Source organism: Chiroxiphia lanceolata, chromosome 15, assembly GCF_009829145.1.
Source record: "Chiroxiphia lanceolata isolate bChiLan1 chromosome 15, bChiLan1.pri, whole genome shotgun sequence".
In the NCBI taxonomy this organism is placed as follows: Eukaryota; Metazoa; Chordata; class Aves; order Passeriformes; family Pipridae; genus Chiroxiphia; species Chiroxiphia lanceolata.
The window spans coordinates 5,043,562-5,059,072 of record NC_045651.1 but is presented as its reverse complement, the minus strand read 5'-3'; the positions used below and the strand labels follow the sequence as shown (position 1 = coordinate 5,059,072).

General features: G+C 44.1%; 1 protein-coding gene across 1 annotated transcript in view; it reads left to right on the top strand.

The window, feature by feature from the left end:
- WWC1 (WW and C2 domain containing 1) overlaps positions 1-14,972 on the top strand; it is a 67,006-nt gene extending 52,034 nt beyond the window's left edge. Inside the window, exons 12-23 of the mRNA XM_032703041.1 lie at positions 3,156-3,264; positions 5,017-5,097; positions 6,005-6,091; positions 6,799-6,991; positions 7,739-7,891; positions 8,451-8,551; positions 9,284-9,431; positions 10,090-10,254; positions 11,676-11,768; positions 12,624-12,854; positions 13,606-13,727; positions 14,232-14,972. Coding sequence (XP_032558932.1) covers positions 3,156-3,264; positions 5,017-5,097; positions 6,005-6,091; positions 6,799-6,991; positions 7,739-7,891; positions 8,451-8,551; positions 9,284-9,431; positions 10,090-10,254; positions 11,676-11,768; positions 12,624-12,854; positions 13,606-13,727; positions 14,232-14,298 — 1,550 coding nt within the window. The 3' untranslated portion in view covers positions 14,299-14,972. The remainder of the gene's footprint in view (positions 1-3,155; positions 3,265-5,016; positions 5,098-6,004; positions 6,092-6,798; positions 6,992-7,738; positions 7,892-8,450; positions 8,552-9,283; positions 9,432-10,089; positions 10,255-11,675; positions 11,769-12,623; positions 12,855-13,605; positions 13,728-14,231) is intronic.
- The last annotated feature ends 539 nt before the right edge of the window (positions 14,973-15,511 follow it).

The window sequence follows — 15,511 nt, the reverse complement described above, 5'->3', positions numbered from 1 at the left end:
GGATGGTGGATGGAAAACAGGAGCCACAGTCAGGGCACAGTGCTGGGGCCTGTCTGAAGCCCATTTGGCTGTAGCTGGGTAAAATCCAGTGAGTGAAAGGACTGGATTTGTAGCTGCAGCGAGAAAGAGCTTTAAAGACAATATAAACTTGCAAGCTCTAGTCCTATGAACCAGCAGTGCAGTTTGTTTCTGTTTTCATAGGATTATAGAACAGCCTGTGTGAATAAAGGGAACTAGTACCATGTTATCACTGCCTTCTGCATTAAGGAGGTTGACATTATTTAAAACACAATAAAAGACACGAGTGCAAATCTTCCCCTTTGAGCTACCATTTTCCTAAAAGCAAGAGGTATTATGCATTTGAGTAGGAAACAGTAATTATTCTTATTAGAACTGGGCACTGATTAGTTTTAACCTTTTTAGCTCTTCAAGATTTGCCAAGGCTGTTAAAGTGAAAGCTCAGGTGTTAAGCAGATTAAGTGATTACTGCTGTTAGCCAGTCAGCAGACAAAATAATCACCATAAGTAGTTTATTTCAGGGCAATAACGAGATGAGGTTTTACTCCTCAGGCATTTTGGAGGGGGGGTGGTGGTTCAGTGTAACACTGGAAAGGCAGTGGCTGGATCTGGGGTGGTCAGTCCTGGGCAAAGCACGCTCACGTGTTCTGTAAGCAGAGCTCAGCAGTATATATCTGAGGGATTTGCTTTGTCTTTCTGTTAGAACAGAACCTCTGCTGCCTTTGGGACTGAAAAAAGGTTTGCTTTCTCACCTGAAGAATAACTGTGCAATTTAGGAAAACCTGGGATCTGGCAGAGTCCTGCATTCTCTGATTAAATGGTGTGGTTGTGAGGAAAGTGCATGACATGGCTCTTCAAAGCCTTGTCATGGTGTCTCCAGGAGAGCCCAAGGAAGGGAAAATGGCAGGAAGAGAAGAGCAAACTTTAAATTCTTGATATGAGTGGGGAAAAAAAAGGTGGAAAACCACAGGTAGTGTTATCTGCCTGCTTGGAAATATGGAAGAGAGTTGAGTCAGTTCTGAACTCTTCCATAAACTTTCTTATTAGTGTGATACCTCTTCAGAGACCTAAGGCTAAAAACTGAAAATCCAAATTTTGTATTAATTAGCTGCATGAAAGAGCTTAAGACTTGCAGGGCTGAGCTTCCAAGTCCTTTGCAAAAACAGTAAGGGAAAGGATGGCTGCATGATGAATCCTTTTCATGGAACTATTCCTCTTAATTCAGGTTTACACTTTAACACTCCACTGTAGAGAGACTGACTTCATTGCTGAGGTCTATGCACCCTCTAAATTCACCTCCTTTGGCCTCGAGGTGCTCAGGAGAAGTGGTAAAAAATGAGGCTTTTTGGGTTGAAAGGACTAGATGGCAGTGGTAACTGAAGAGAAAAAGAGGTTAGGTGTGTGGAGGCCAGCCTGTGATGCCTTCCCCACTAAGGAAACCTCATGCAAAGGGGTTCCCAGAGCAGCATTTCTGGGAGTGGTGTGGAGAACTCAAACAGCCTGATCTAGAAGTTATTTTCATATTAAGACCATGGACTAGGAGGTGCAAAGCAGCATTGAGGAAAGAAGCACCACAGTTTTGCCCCTGCCCACGCACCTCAGCACAGCCTGTGATCCAGAGCACAGCAGGGACCAGGCCCTGGCACAGGGCAGGAGGAAGGATGGATTAACCTGGGAATGCCAGTATTAAATGGATCCACTTGTTTTAATTACTGTGTTACAGATGCTAACTTCTATTTATGTGGATTATGTGGTCTGGACATTTTATTTCTGTGATAGTTCTATGGGAATAGCAAGATGAAAAATTCCATTTGATGGTAGTGTCAGAAAATCCATGGATAAACGGGCCCAAATGGCTCAGGTGTCTCAATGGATTGGTGTTACCTGTAGCACCCTCTACTGTTGGCTGTAGAACAAGTCCTTATGGTATTCCATAACCCTATGTTGTGCTTGCACACTTTTTCCACCAGTTTATTCAAAGCTGGTTTTAATTCTTTGAGTGGCTTTGCGAGACTGTCAAAAAAAACCAAAACCCCAACAACACAAAAAAACCACCCCCAAAACCCAAACTCAAAACCCAAAAGACCAATCAAAACTCAAACTTGTTTTTAATAAAGAAAAAACAAGTGATGGAAACCATATATTGGTCTGGGGGCAAGTGCCCTGACAGTGAGGGACATCTGGGAGCTGGGTATGGCCCAGCATTCCTTACCCACGTTGGCAGATGGAATTCTCCAGACTCTTGGCCAAAACTTCTCTGCAGAAACGTTCAAGAAAAGGTGCAGCATTTACAGAAGTTTCCAGGGCAGTTTTGTAGCACAAGGAATTTACATGAGATAACACCTCTGTGCAAAACTCCTTGCTTCACCTTCCTTGGTGTCTCTTACCCGTCTCCTTTACCCTGCGTTCCTGCACGTGGCTGCTCTTTTAAATCTTAGAATATCTCTTTCTCTCCATGTTCAGCTAATTAACCTGGTCTTTGTGGACCTGCCTTCTGTCCTGTGTACACTAACCTTTTGGGTTTAGGGGTAGTCCGGTGGTGGATTTTTGCTGTTCCCCTTCCTTGAGGCTAAACTTGACATAAGCTCTTCAGGCAGAATATGCCTCTCCCCATAATCCATACTAGGCTAGAGCTTGGTCAGCAGCTTTTGCCCAGCTGCTGCTCTCTGGGTGGCTGAACCAGAAGGTCTACTGTCTGCTTGAGTGACTTGTTTTATTGGTTCATATTTATAAGTTCATTGGAACTTAAATAAGTTCACTGGAATACACTCAGCACAACCTCTGTGTAACCTCAACCCATGGGTACTCTGCTGCAGGACCCATGGTTCATTGACATGTGATGAAGCCCTGCTCTCACCTCCACCACACAGGCTGTTCCTCATGTTTTCCTGAGGCTTTCTGTTCTCCAGGGCAGTTGAGCATGTTCCCAGTGCACTCACTCCATGGTCACTTCCGAGCTCAGCCCACCCCACCCGTGCCCTCTCTTGTCTTCAGAAATGTGCCTGTTGCTTAACAACACTTGGGTGGGGGGAAAAAATGCAATTCAAGGGGAGGAGAAGAAAAAAAGCTGCTGCTTATCCAGAGAGTTCATTTTCATTAACACCTGCTTTTGGTTTTCCTCTGTGCTTTTCTGATAGGTATAAATACAGCTGGAGGGACAGCGCTGAAGGTGGCGTGTGTGTCAGCGGCAGTGTCTGATGAATCTGTTGCTGGAGATAGCGGGGTGTACGAGGCATCTGTACAAAGGTAGACATCAGATCTCTCTCTAGGATGAAGCCAGTAACTCAGCTTTGCACACAGAGTCAGCTGGAATACTGCTGGTTGTGACCTATTTTGTAATTCGGCGGCCGAAGTCTGAATCTCAGATTTCTTAATGCTTCTGAAAAATCCATGAGCAGATTGAATTTGATTATCAGAATGACCCGTGCTTCCCATAATAGCAGAAAGCAAGCTCACAGAGAGCTGTTTGAACAGCTGGTCTGTTTGTGGAGGTGCTGGTAAGCTGTGACTGCTGCCTTGGTGGGGGTAGCAGAGCCATCTGGCAGGTGTAAAGTTCCCCTCCTCTCAGTCAGCCACTCTGCTGTCAGTGACAGCCCTCAGTCAGTGGGAGGGGATTTGGGATGTCTAAGGAAAACAGCAGAGGCACCTTGGAGTGCCTCATGGATGTGTACGTGCTGTGATGCAGTTCCAAGTTCTTGGAACCAGTATGTGACTCCTGCAGGACTTGTCCCCCTGAGGACAAAACTTGTCACTGGAGCTGAGAGTCACTGCTCTTGCTGGGTTTGTGGACCTCCCATACTGCTTGCTCAAGCTGTCTGGGGAGCTTTGAAGAAAGTTCACTGGAAGGCACTGATCTTGTTGGTACCTGGTTTGGCTGCATCTAACATGGGGTTTCCTCCTGTTTTTATTAGCACTGAGGGTCATTAGTTGCAAGACACAACTGTAGAAGCGAAAAATTGTTCATCTCATATTCCCCCCATTCATTCATTGTTTTCATTAATTCTCTAGATAAATGAGTAATTTTTATGTTTACAGCACAATTCACTTTGACAAGGAAGTTCTCAGCCTAGGCAGTCAGACAGTTGGGTGTCTCAGGGCCCCTGTGTCCCCTCAAGGGGACAGGCAGCTCTGTGGAGAGGGGAGGAGGGATAACATGTGGCAATTACAGAAGGCATCCCATGCACACTCACATGTCTGATGTTATTTAGTGTTGTTTGGGTTATCAGTTTACCAACCTTTGTGGTGACTTCAGTGCCATTTTGATGCCTGTTCTAGATGGTCAGGGTGGGATGTGCTTTCCATATGTCCTTTGTAGCTGAAAAGCAAGGAAATCCAAGAGAGTGCTAGGTAGTAATATGGAAAATAATTAGAAGAGAAGAATGCTAATCCTGTTTTCATGTGCTACAGCGTAGCCTCTTGAGTCAATTAGACAATGAATGTAGTTTTGGGGACTTTCAGTGCATAAAACTTTGGAGGAGGAATACATGGGGAAGAAAATGATGCAGAATAGCTGTTTCCAGCAAGACCAGTCAGTGTACTCTGTCACTTTTAATGTGCTTAAGACAGTTTGATTTCTTAAAGAAACAAAGGAATTACTTAAATCTAATAAAACTTGAGAATTTTTGCTGTCATGATTCAGGACAGGATTGCAGTTGTTAAGTCTTATTTCTCTTGCTGGGCAGTCAGCCGTTTTTACTAAAATCAGTCAAGGGAACCCTTTAAAAATCCCCCACTGCCTTATTTTTGCAGTCTTTGTGTGGCTTTTTTTTTTTTGGCAGTGAAGAGGGAAGACGTATGACTTTCTGCTGATAAGCACTGTAATACATACCTCTAAGGCTGATTGCACTTACTTCTTAAATGAGCTTTCTTTTAGCTGCTAGTTGTACAAAATCCATATACCCAACCCCTGAATGGCAGGGAAAAGATCTTGTATCACCTAAATGCAAACACTTCAATAAGAGGCAAATCAAGTCCGTAATTGTCTTTGATTCCTTTCAGACCATGTGTGTCAGAAGTGATGGTGTTTGACAGTGATGACACAGAAGCAGTTGGGACAGCTAAAGTGCAAATTGCAATGAGGTAAGCGTGGCAGGTTTTTATTGGATTTCCCTTCCAATGGAAAAGAATGATAGTTGGGATTTAAAAGATGGTGCTTTCTGTGCTGTTTTCTTACTCTGTTTATTTGTATTAACTAATGCCCTCTTGGTAGTGTAATTGAGAAATACACTTGGCTCCAGAAGGTTCTTAGGACCAGTTACCCTCTTTTGTGTCACTGGAAATCAGCTGGTGTTAGTGTGTTATGAGGGTGCAAAGCAGCAATGGGAGCACTGAGTGCTGGGCTGGAGAAAGCCTTTTGCTGGCTTGCAGTGTCCTTAAGTGTCCAGCTTGTGGGGGAAAACTGCTGAGAGTAAATGGCAGTCACAATCACTGACCACACCTGAATCCCAGTAGTGGGTAAGGCACAGGAAGGCAGGCACAGAGGCATCCTCCTTGAAAGACTTAGTGGAATTTATGTAGGATTTGAGGAAAAATACATAACACAAAACTCATTTATCATGGCCAGCCACAGTAAAACAATGATTACCCATAATATGTTCACTGTTGTACTTGCAAGTATTTTTACTTGTAACTTGGCCTCTATTACAGTCACTATATAAGGCCTTTCAAAAAATTTTAGTTACAACACAGCAATTTAACCAGACCCCAGGAAAAGGGGTGTGTTAGGTCAAATCTGTAGTCCATTGTATCTGAATTAAATTCTGGGTATTCTGGGCTGTTCTGTATTCTGATACTCTGGCAGCAAAACTTCATGTAATATGCAGCTGGTTTTGTTTTAAATTATAGGCAGTCATGGTCCCATTATAGTGTTGTCTTGTTTTTAAATTTTTTATGTCATTTGTGTTAATGAAACAAGTGGAACACTCATTCATGGAGTGCAAGGCAGACTTCTCTAACAATAATGCTTTTTTGTGTCTTTCCAATTCAGATATGATGACAAAAATAAACAATTTGCAATACTGGTCATCCAGCTGAGTAATGTTCCAGCACTGCTGTTACAACAAGATCAAAAAGTGTAAGTGGGTGATATAAACACACTTGATATGTTTGTGTTGGATTCCAGCGGGAATAAAACTGACACTGGCTTCTGGTTTTTCACACTCTTAAATCTTTGCCCTTTCTGAAATGTTTTTGTACTTTGTTATGTGTAGCAACACTTATCAACTAGTAAAGCTGTAAAATGAAATAAGGTGCAGTTTTTTCCTCAAAAGGTCTGTATTTGCTAGGAAAAGACTTGCCTGGATTAGCACTAGCTGGTGAGGTTTAATTGTAGCAACTGCATCGAGTGGAGAGGGGGTGTTAATTCTGCTGCAGAACTCTTCCTTTGACACCTGCACAGGTGCAGGTGTGGGAAAATGCAGCTTCTACCAGACTCGTTCTGGACACAAGATTTTTAAATGCAGCTGCGTGCTGACAAAAATTTGATTCACTTTTGCTGTTTCTACCTACAGAAGGGTGTGACAAGTTGCACAGGTGTAAAAAAACCATGTAAAACATGATCCTGCAATGTCTGATTACGAGATTCAGTAGGACGAGGTCGGTGGCAACTCCTGCCACTTCCCATCCCTGACGCTGTGACGAGACGTTCCTTTTCTCTCAGTTGACTGATCCTTCAGGGAATAGGACAGGACAGGGATGTCCACGGTGCTTAGGGTGACTCTGCCTGACAGCTGTGTGGAGCTGCACAGCTGCAGGGCAGCCCTGACTGTGCTGTTTCCACAGGACCATCCGTGTGGCTGTCCTGCCCTGCTCGGAGAGCACGAGCTGCCTGTTCCGCACCAGACCGGTGGAAGCTTCAGACAATCTTGTGTACAATGAAGTGTTTTGGGTTTCCATCTCTTACCCGGCTTTGCGCCAGAAGACTTTAAGAGTCGATGTTTGCACTGTAGATAAGTCTCACCTTGAGGAATGTTTGGTTAGTATTCAGCTCTGTCTTAATAACTTTGTGTTTGTTCCCTCTTTTTAATTAGACAGAATGTTGCACTCTAAAGTGTGGCAATTTCTTATTACATAAGTGTTCTTGATAATCCTTGGCTGTATGGTCTGTCCCACATAGAATTCTTTGCAGTAACAATTTTGATCAGTAAAAAAAATTATTAGATAAATGACTTTGTCAGACCACTAGATATTTCTTCTCTCCTGACTTGATGTCAAACTCTAACTATTGTTCTTCCTTTTGGAAGCTTTTATTGTAGTGTAATTGAGAACCAGTTACTTTGGTTTTGAATGTATCAGGCTATGTACTAAATGTAATGCAGTAAAAAATGACAAGGCAGATGAAGAGGAATGGAACCTACAAAGCTAAAACATCTGGGGCTGGGCAATGACTTTTGTCAGCCTTGCAAATTTCTTGAAAGGGTGTCTTCCTCTGCTGTTCCTTTTTGTTTGAAGCTCTGGCTGTAATTTGTCCTGGCTGCAGTAGCACTGGATTCTTGTACACTGCTGTAGTGAAACACTTGTTACTTGGAAGCCCTAGACAATGGTAAAAATAAACATAAATAAAGCATTACTAGTGATGTTGAAATGGGATAAATAGGCAATTTTTCTTTTTGTCAAACTTGCCGAAATCAAGAAGTCCTACATCTTCACTCTCACTTCTTCTGACTGGCCGAGGTAGTTGTTCATTTTACTATTTCACTAAAACTGTTTTTTCTCTCAATAGGGTGGAGCACAAATTAGCCTTGCTGAAATATGTAGATCCGGAGAGAAATCAACCCGGTGGTATAACCTCCTTAGTTATAAATATCAGCAGAAGCAACACAGGAAAAATAAACAAGGAAACAGTCACTCTGAAGTACCCTGCACTGAAAAAACAGTAAGAACAACTGCTTTAATCAAACAAGTCTCTTCTAAACAGTACTAACAAGAGGGACTGTTAGAGCAGGGGAGAAGGGAAGGCTGTTGTGTTTATATTTACAACTTGAAAATGTTTAGTGCAGCAAAATAATAAACATGTCGATTACAGATATGCCCTTGTCCTGGGCTAAATACTTACTGAAACCTGCTCCTCACGCAGCTGAGGGATGTGGTGCCTGGTCTGGTGTAAGTGCTGTGTGAGCTCTTGCCTGTCTGCCCACCAGGCAGTTCACCTTGCTGCGATGAACTTGCTGGATGAGTCGAGATCCACTTACCTTTGCACACGCATGGCATGGAACAGGCTCAGCCTGGAGCTGCTCACGTGCACGTGCTGGGGGAGGTGGGCCAGGAGTGCTCACACAGGCTGGGCTCACACTGGGTGTGCAATGGGCTGCTGGAACAATGCAGGGCTCCCTCCTGCCCCTGGAGGAGAGCAGGGGCTGTTCTAACCTGAAAGGCTGGGCACCCTGCAGTTTCTGAGAGTCATTTCTTCACAAGAAGCCTCTTGCTCTCCTCAGGACTCTGTCTCAGCACTCTTAGAGCAGACAGCTGTTGAACTGGAAGCTGTGGAGAAGAAGCTGGAGGAAAGCAGAAGCACTTTAACTAGTGGAGAGAGCTGGTAGGTAGCATCCCACCATCTCAGTGTTGTGGGGTGATCAGAGCATTTGGGTATCCATGTGCAGAGGAAGAACAGATGATTCTGAGCTGTGGGAGGCTTCTTCTGTTTCTGTTTTGGTGAAAAATCCTATTTCTTCTGTTCTGGAGGCTGTACATGGAAAATGAGAACAAAGCTGATAAATGTTGAAAATAGTCAACAGCACTATGTTAATTTTGTTATTTGTTCAATGTTCTATGGATGTCCTGAAAACTTCGCTGTATAGTGCAAGGCTTTGCTTGAATATTAATTTGGCTGTTGTTTGAATAGTTCAGATTCAGATTTCATTAATGAAGCCCAATATTTGAAATAAAAAGCAAGCCTGGCCAATGGGGTTGATGGAGAAGCCTGCTGTGATTTCAAATGAGCTAAAAAGGATGTCAAAACATTGCTTCAGTTTTGTCCAGCCACACTTTTTAACTGAGATTAGTGGCATCCCAAGAGCTCCCCTCAAGATGCACTCACCTTAAGCCCAGACCACATGGCTGAACCCTCAGCTTGCTTCTTTTGAAGCCAGATCAGGATGAAGTTTCTGGCTGTAATGTTGCCTTCTGGTGCAGTTTCACTCCAGTTTGTGTAATCCCCTGGCTGCCTCGGGGATGTGTTTCTGTCCAGCAGCTTACAGGAGGTAACTCCTGCTGCAGCACCAGTACTGGCCACGACAGGCCAGTTCAATAACAAAGCTGTTCCTAACAGGCAAGATGAAGAGGTTCCTGATCCAGAAGAACAGGACGAGATCAGTGAAAATGAAGCAGAGGAGGAGGAAGAATTCTGTGCTGGAAAATCTCTGTGGGAAACAGAAGAAAGTCTGAATTCCCAGCTGCACGTGGAAATAGCAGAGAAGGTACAGTCAAAGGCCTTTTGAACAGAAAGATGAGTAAACCCACTGCTCAGCTGACAGGGTTGCTGTTGAAGAGAGCAGTTATTTCAAAGTTCATCATTGATGATTAAATGTTCTATCTACCCAAAATCTTTGTAAATAACTCTGTGTGACCATTTTGTCTCACAGTTAGTATAGGGTTGTTTCATGCCTTCTTTTTGCTGCTCACGAAAACTGTTTTCATTATTGTGACTGGTTTGACCTTGTTTAGTTCTGAATGTAGTTGTAGTCAAAGGTATGCTGTACACGTGCTCTCTACACATTGATTTGGATCTCTGCTGCAGATGCACAACAAGATAATGGTCTTTAAAATCATACCTCTGTTCTCTGTGAGATTGCCAGGTCACAAGGATGTCCTGGATCCACAGGCAAAGCTCGTTGGAATCAATTGTGTTGTACAGCAGTCAATGGATGTGGAGCCCTTAGGGAGCAGTATAGTCCATGTAGCAGCCAGAGTTCCAGGAGTGAAGTGTCAGGACACCCTGCATGGAAAGGGCTAAAAGAATCTCTGGGTTTGAATGCAACACCTGTGGGACTGAGAGTGTGGCTGTCAGACAGCCCTGGGTGGGTGTCATGGGGACAATGGCAGGGTGGCACTTACACTGCAGGGTGTGTCTTCCAGGTGGATAAAGAGACCAACACAGAGAGCCTTGCACAGTCCTCCACCGTGGTTCGTCCGAAAGACAAAAGAGCAGCAAACCCACCCCAAACTCAGTTTGTCAGAGGCAGCACCATCATCCGCTCCAAAACCTTCTCCCCGGGACCACAGAGTCAGTACGTGTGTCGGGTAAGGAAAGGGCAACCCCGAGGGTGTAAATGCTGGGCTTCTGTGGTGGGTGATATCAGTGTTCACTTAGTCTGAATTTTTCACAGAAACATGACGGTGCTTTCTTCTCTCCCCCTCTGGCTTCAGAATTTGCTCTGTCCTCACCTCCCAGAGAGTATCTTTCCGTGGAACTAACAGCATTAAGCACGAATTTATAAGATACGTATGTGCACGTGTTTGTGGTACATGCAGCATGTTGAGATGCCCAAACTGACCTAGAAGGGCTGCTGCAAAACAGTGATGGATAGGCTACATATCAAACCCTTTCCTGCTGCTTTAAGACTGTTCTGTGCTAATTTGAACTGATTGAGCTGTGTCCACCTGACTTTACATGAGGTGAATGTGAAACCTTGATAGAAATGGAAAGGTAATTACCTGATAATGTCAGCAAAAAAACTGTAGAAGCCTGAAAGTCACCGATGTGCTTTGTCTCAAGGTAACTGAACAGATCGTGTGTTGCGTCAGATGTCACTTCCTCTGCTTTGAAATGTTTGTTCACAATTATTTCCTGAATTGAGGGTCAGAATAAACTATAAATAATGTGTCTTTTCAGTAAAATTGGCAAACAAGCAAGCACTGTTTTTTAATCATGCACAACCTGTCCCAAATGGGCATGTTCTTGACACAGCTGAGCCGGATTTGCTGTGCAGGTTCTCTCTGCTTCAGAAGCAGGTGCTTCCAGAGGAACAAACCTCACTTAATTTGCAGCACAGCTACTGTGTCCCAGCACATGCAGGTCCCACACACCTGCTCCCCTCCTCCCCCAGCTTGGAGAAGGAACTTGAGAAGGGAATTAAACCCCACTTAGCTGAGCACTTTGTAAGGGTCTAGAGACAATCACAAAAGAAGGCAGGCTGTGTATGTGTAACATGACAACTCTTCAGCTGACAAACCCAGGGGGGAGCTTTCAGGTAAACCTGCCTCTTCCACCACTAGCTTAAAATACATGTCATTAGGGAAAAGAGAATTCTCTAATAGAGAAGTCCCATGTTTTACAGATACTAGAAAAGATGATGATGATGATGATGATGATGATTACTACTACTTAGAGCTTATTTTTCTAGGCTGTTTTGCCCAGGCTAGTTACTTGCACAGAAGAAGAGCAGTAGTGGGGTAGAGTCCCATATCATACCTTATCTTAGACTGTGCAGAAATAGAGACACAATTCCCAAAAAGGGACAGAGTTCAAGGCTTTTGGCAGGATCTGTCTGTGCCAAGTGCATGTTGTGCACTCAGACTGGGGTGTCTCCCGTAGCCTTTCACAAAACTTCGTAGCTCTGCTTACAGCCACTTAGAGAACCCTCTGGTCTCACTGATAACGTGTGTATACACTGCTTGTATTTCTTTCATGAAAAGTCTGTGGTTTTCACATTCCTTTTTAGCTGAATCGCAGTGACAGTGACAGTTCAACTCTATCCAAAAAGCCCCCCTTCGTTCGAAATGCGATGGAGAGACGAAGTGTCAGAGTGAAACGGGTAAGAACATCACCACTTTTTTTTTTTTTCCTCTGGCACAGGCACTTGGCAAAAACCAGAAAAGTGTTTTAGAGGAAAAATTTGCAAACATAAATCAATTGCCACATGCTTTCATTCACAACCTTTTCTTTGTGTGTGAGAAGTCTCTCAAGGCTCTCAAGGATTCTTTGATATTACAGAATATGACAGCAACGTTTAAGTTGGGATTAATTTAGAACAATGAATTTAGGAAGATGGTTCCAGGTATTTTCCATCTTGTCAGAGCACAAGAAGTAGCACAAACAGTTTTGCTGTGTTTATTGTTTGGAGATTCATAAGTATTTACAATAAACTTGAGGAGCTGGGGAAGAGGGTGAGGAGAATGATGTCTCAGATGCTCAGGTGACCCTGTTGTAGTGACTCCATGGCACACAATAAATCCCTGTGTCCATTGTGATGGCAGTCACTAAAATTCCCCCAGGATACTGATACTGAGCTCCTAAGGAGATGGTTTTCTTGGGACAGCTTGTGCTTGAAACTAGCAGAAGGCAACATGTCACTGGAAAAAGCAATCACAGGTTTTTCTGCAGCACTGTGGATTCATCTGAAGATGAGACATTAAACTTAGGAGCAAGGTGTGCAAGCAGGATTTGTTTGCTTTGGAGGAGCTGCCAAGGAAGAACTTTAGTGGAAACACAGAAATCAAAACACTTATCTGTAAGACTTCGAGTTTGTGTTTTCTGTCTTGAGACGGGCTGGAAAGCAGGATCAGTAGAGATGGTTGGAAAAATGGGTCTTGTGATGTATTTGGCACTTCCTGGGGGGAGTGGTTGGGACCCTTCTCCTCCCTGTGTTCATACACCCCTTCTTTTCCAGCCTTCAGTCAAGTCCTTCGGTACAGAGCGTCTGATCCGCACCTCCCTAGACCTGGAGCTGGACCTGCAAGCCTCAAAAACCTGGCACGACCAGCTGGTTCAGGAGATCTCAGTGCTGAGGGAGCTGAAGGAACAGCTGGAACAAGCTCAAAGTCAGGGTGAGAAAGAGTTGCCACAGTGGGTGAAGGACGATGAGAGGTTTCGGCTGCTGCTGAGGCTGGTGGAGAAACGAGTGAGTAACACCTGCCTTTGGGTTTCATTCAACTTGTTTGGGAAAATGGGATTTTGGAAACAGGGGACTTTGGACCATCACTAAAGGAAGCCTCAGCACTAGTCACTCTTGTCTTCCACGTAGAGCTCCATCAGGCTGTTAGCCCTGAACCCTGGCATTTACCAGCACAGAGATTCCCTGCCCTAGCACAGGTGCCCGTAGGAGGAGTCACAAAAGCCATCTGTTCTGCCAGGGCAGCCTCCCAGCCTGCAGTAGGTGCAGCGTGTGGTGGTTAGCACTCCCTCTACATCACACCCTCCCTCGTGTACAGGGCTCCTTCCCAGCTTCTGGGCTTGGCTGGGCACCTCTGCTGACGCCAGGCAGAGACTAAGCTGTGATGGCACCAGGGGTAGGAGGGAGTTGGTGCAAGGTGCTTTTGGGGCACAGCAGGAACGTGGGGTGCTGTGTTCTTATGTGAGCTGATCTTTTGGCTTAAGAGGTATATCAAGAAGACACCAAGGGAGTGCTGATAGCACCCATAATTCTTACCAAAGGCTGGAAGAATACCTTAGAAAAAGCTCTCTCCACTTACACTGGTTGGTTGACAAGCTTCAGTTTAGCTCCTGTGGCTCATGCTTTCCAGAGTCAACAGTTTTCAAACCCCTCAGACCTCCAGCTGAAATACTGCTGTACTTGGAGATTAGTTAGGATAAAATAATTCCTCCTGGAAACAAAAACATTCATGTGTTGTTTATTTTTATTATTTGCTTAGGTGCAAAAAACAGAGCACAAGTGTGAGCTAAAGGCTGATAAAATGATGAGAGCTGCTGCCAAGGATGTCCACAGGCTGCGAGGGCAGAGTCGGAAGGAGCCTCTGGAAGTACAGTCATTCAGGTAATTACAGGTAAAGGGGAGGAAAGATGGACTGCTGCCATGATTTTTCTGTGGATAACAAAGATGCTGATGAGGAAGTCTGATCTTGGCAGAAGTAGTTAAATGTTAATAAGAACTTCTGTATTTTTATATCAAAGTATAAGGTCTGAGAGTCAGGGAAACTCGTTTCAGCACTGCACATGATCAAAGCAACCAGCAGTACTCCACATCATTCCCCACCTGGCAGCAGGTTCTTTGACACAGAAGCAGCCCTTTGCTTCCCTAAGTAACAGACCTAGAAGGGAAAAAAAAAACCCTGAGCCTTTCTAAAATGGCTTTTGGTAAGGTCAGTGTTGTGAGTTTAACTGCAGCCTCATGCCTGCTAAGTAAATTAGGAGATGCAGGTTAAGGGAGGATGTACTGCTGCTCCTTGTGGGAAAAGCTGGTGGGATAAACTCTCATGTGGTTGATGGACATTTCTGGCAAGACTCCTGTTGCATTAACAACTGATCATGTCTTTTTTAGAGAGAAAATGGCATTTTTCACACGGCCAAGGATAAACATCCCCACACTCTCTGCGGACGACGTGTGATCACCATAAAGTATTTGCTTTCCGGACAATTCTACAAATGCAGTTTGGGTTTTGAAGTTATTTATGTGGTATTATGAAGGTACCAAGGCATTTGTATATTAGAGCTTTTTGTCAGTATGTGGATGTTTTGAAGATTTTTAGGTTAAAGTTATATCATCACAGAAACCAGCATTAAAGTGACAAGATTGTATAGTTTGTATATTTAGGAATGTATTTTTGGGAAATAGAATTTTAAATAAGAACAAATGCAGCGTAAGGTGCTGTTATTCTTAAATAATGCTGTTTAGACTTTTTGTACAGCTCGATCTTTTAGAGGTTTTACTGCAATAAAATTAATTTGAAGGAACCTCACCCCTACCTTCTATGATGTTCTGCATCGGACTCTCAGTGATGTCTTTTGTACCCCGTGGGGAATGCAGGGAGCCAGTTTGGACTCCCAAGTGCTGTGAACGAATTCTCTGTGAGCTGTGAAGCATTTGTGTTTCCTGCCAGGTCATAAAAGTAGGTGTGAAGTTCAGAATACTTGCACTTTTAACATTTGTACTGCAGCTCATGTCTGTAATGGGTCTGTTAAGGTAACGTGGGGAGCCCATTGAAACCACTGTTGTGGGTGGAGGGCTGCAGGTTTAAAGTCCATTTTAGGTTTTTCCAATAAAGTGACCTTTCTGGACAAACCTGCCTTCTTGCTTTTTGTCTTGTGTGAATCTTCTCATCCCCTGGCACCTAAATTGAGGGTTTTTTCTGTCACTGGAAGCATATAGCTTTTCATTTGTCTTCCTCTGTATGTCCTTCAGACATTTTTGAGAGGTAGCTGGTGGATATACCTTGGAGGAATTTGCTCCTGGGATTTTTCCTTTTGTTCTAAACACAGGTTTTACTAAAGGTGTTAGAGATGTAACTCACTGCTCCCTGGTTGGTTACAGAACATCACTTTGCACATAGTTGGGTAAGAGCCACTGGATGTTTTGTCAACCCCAGTCCCAGCCTCTTTGTGCCAAACCTCTTGCCGTGCTCGTGGCTCTCACAGGGAATGTTCGCCAGCACCATCCCCTGAAGACTTTGTTGCTGTGTCACATGAAATGCTGTAACTGACATATTTCATAGAATCATGGAATATCCTGGGCTGGAAGGGACCCACAAGGATCGTCAGTCCAACCCCTGGCCCTGCCCACGACACCCCGACAATCCCACCCTGTCCCTGAGAGCGTTGTCC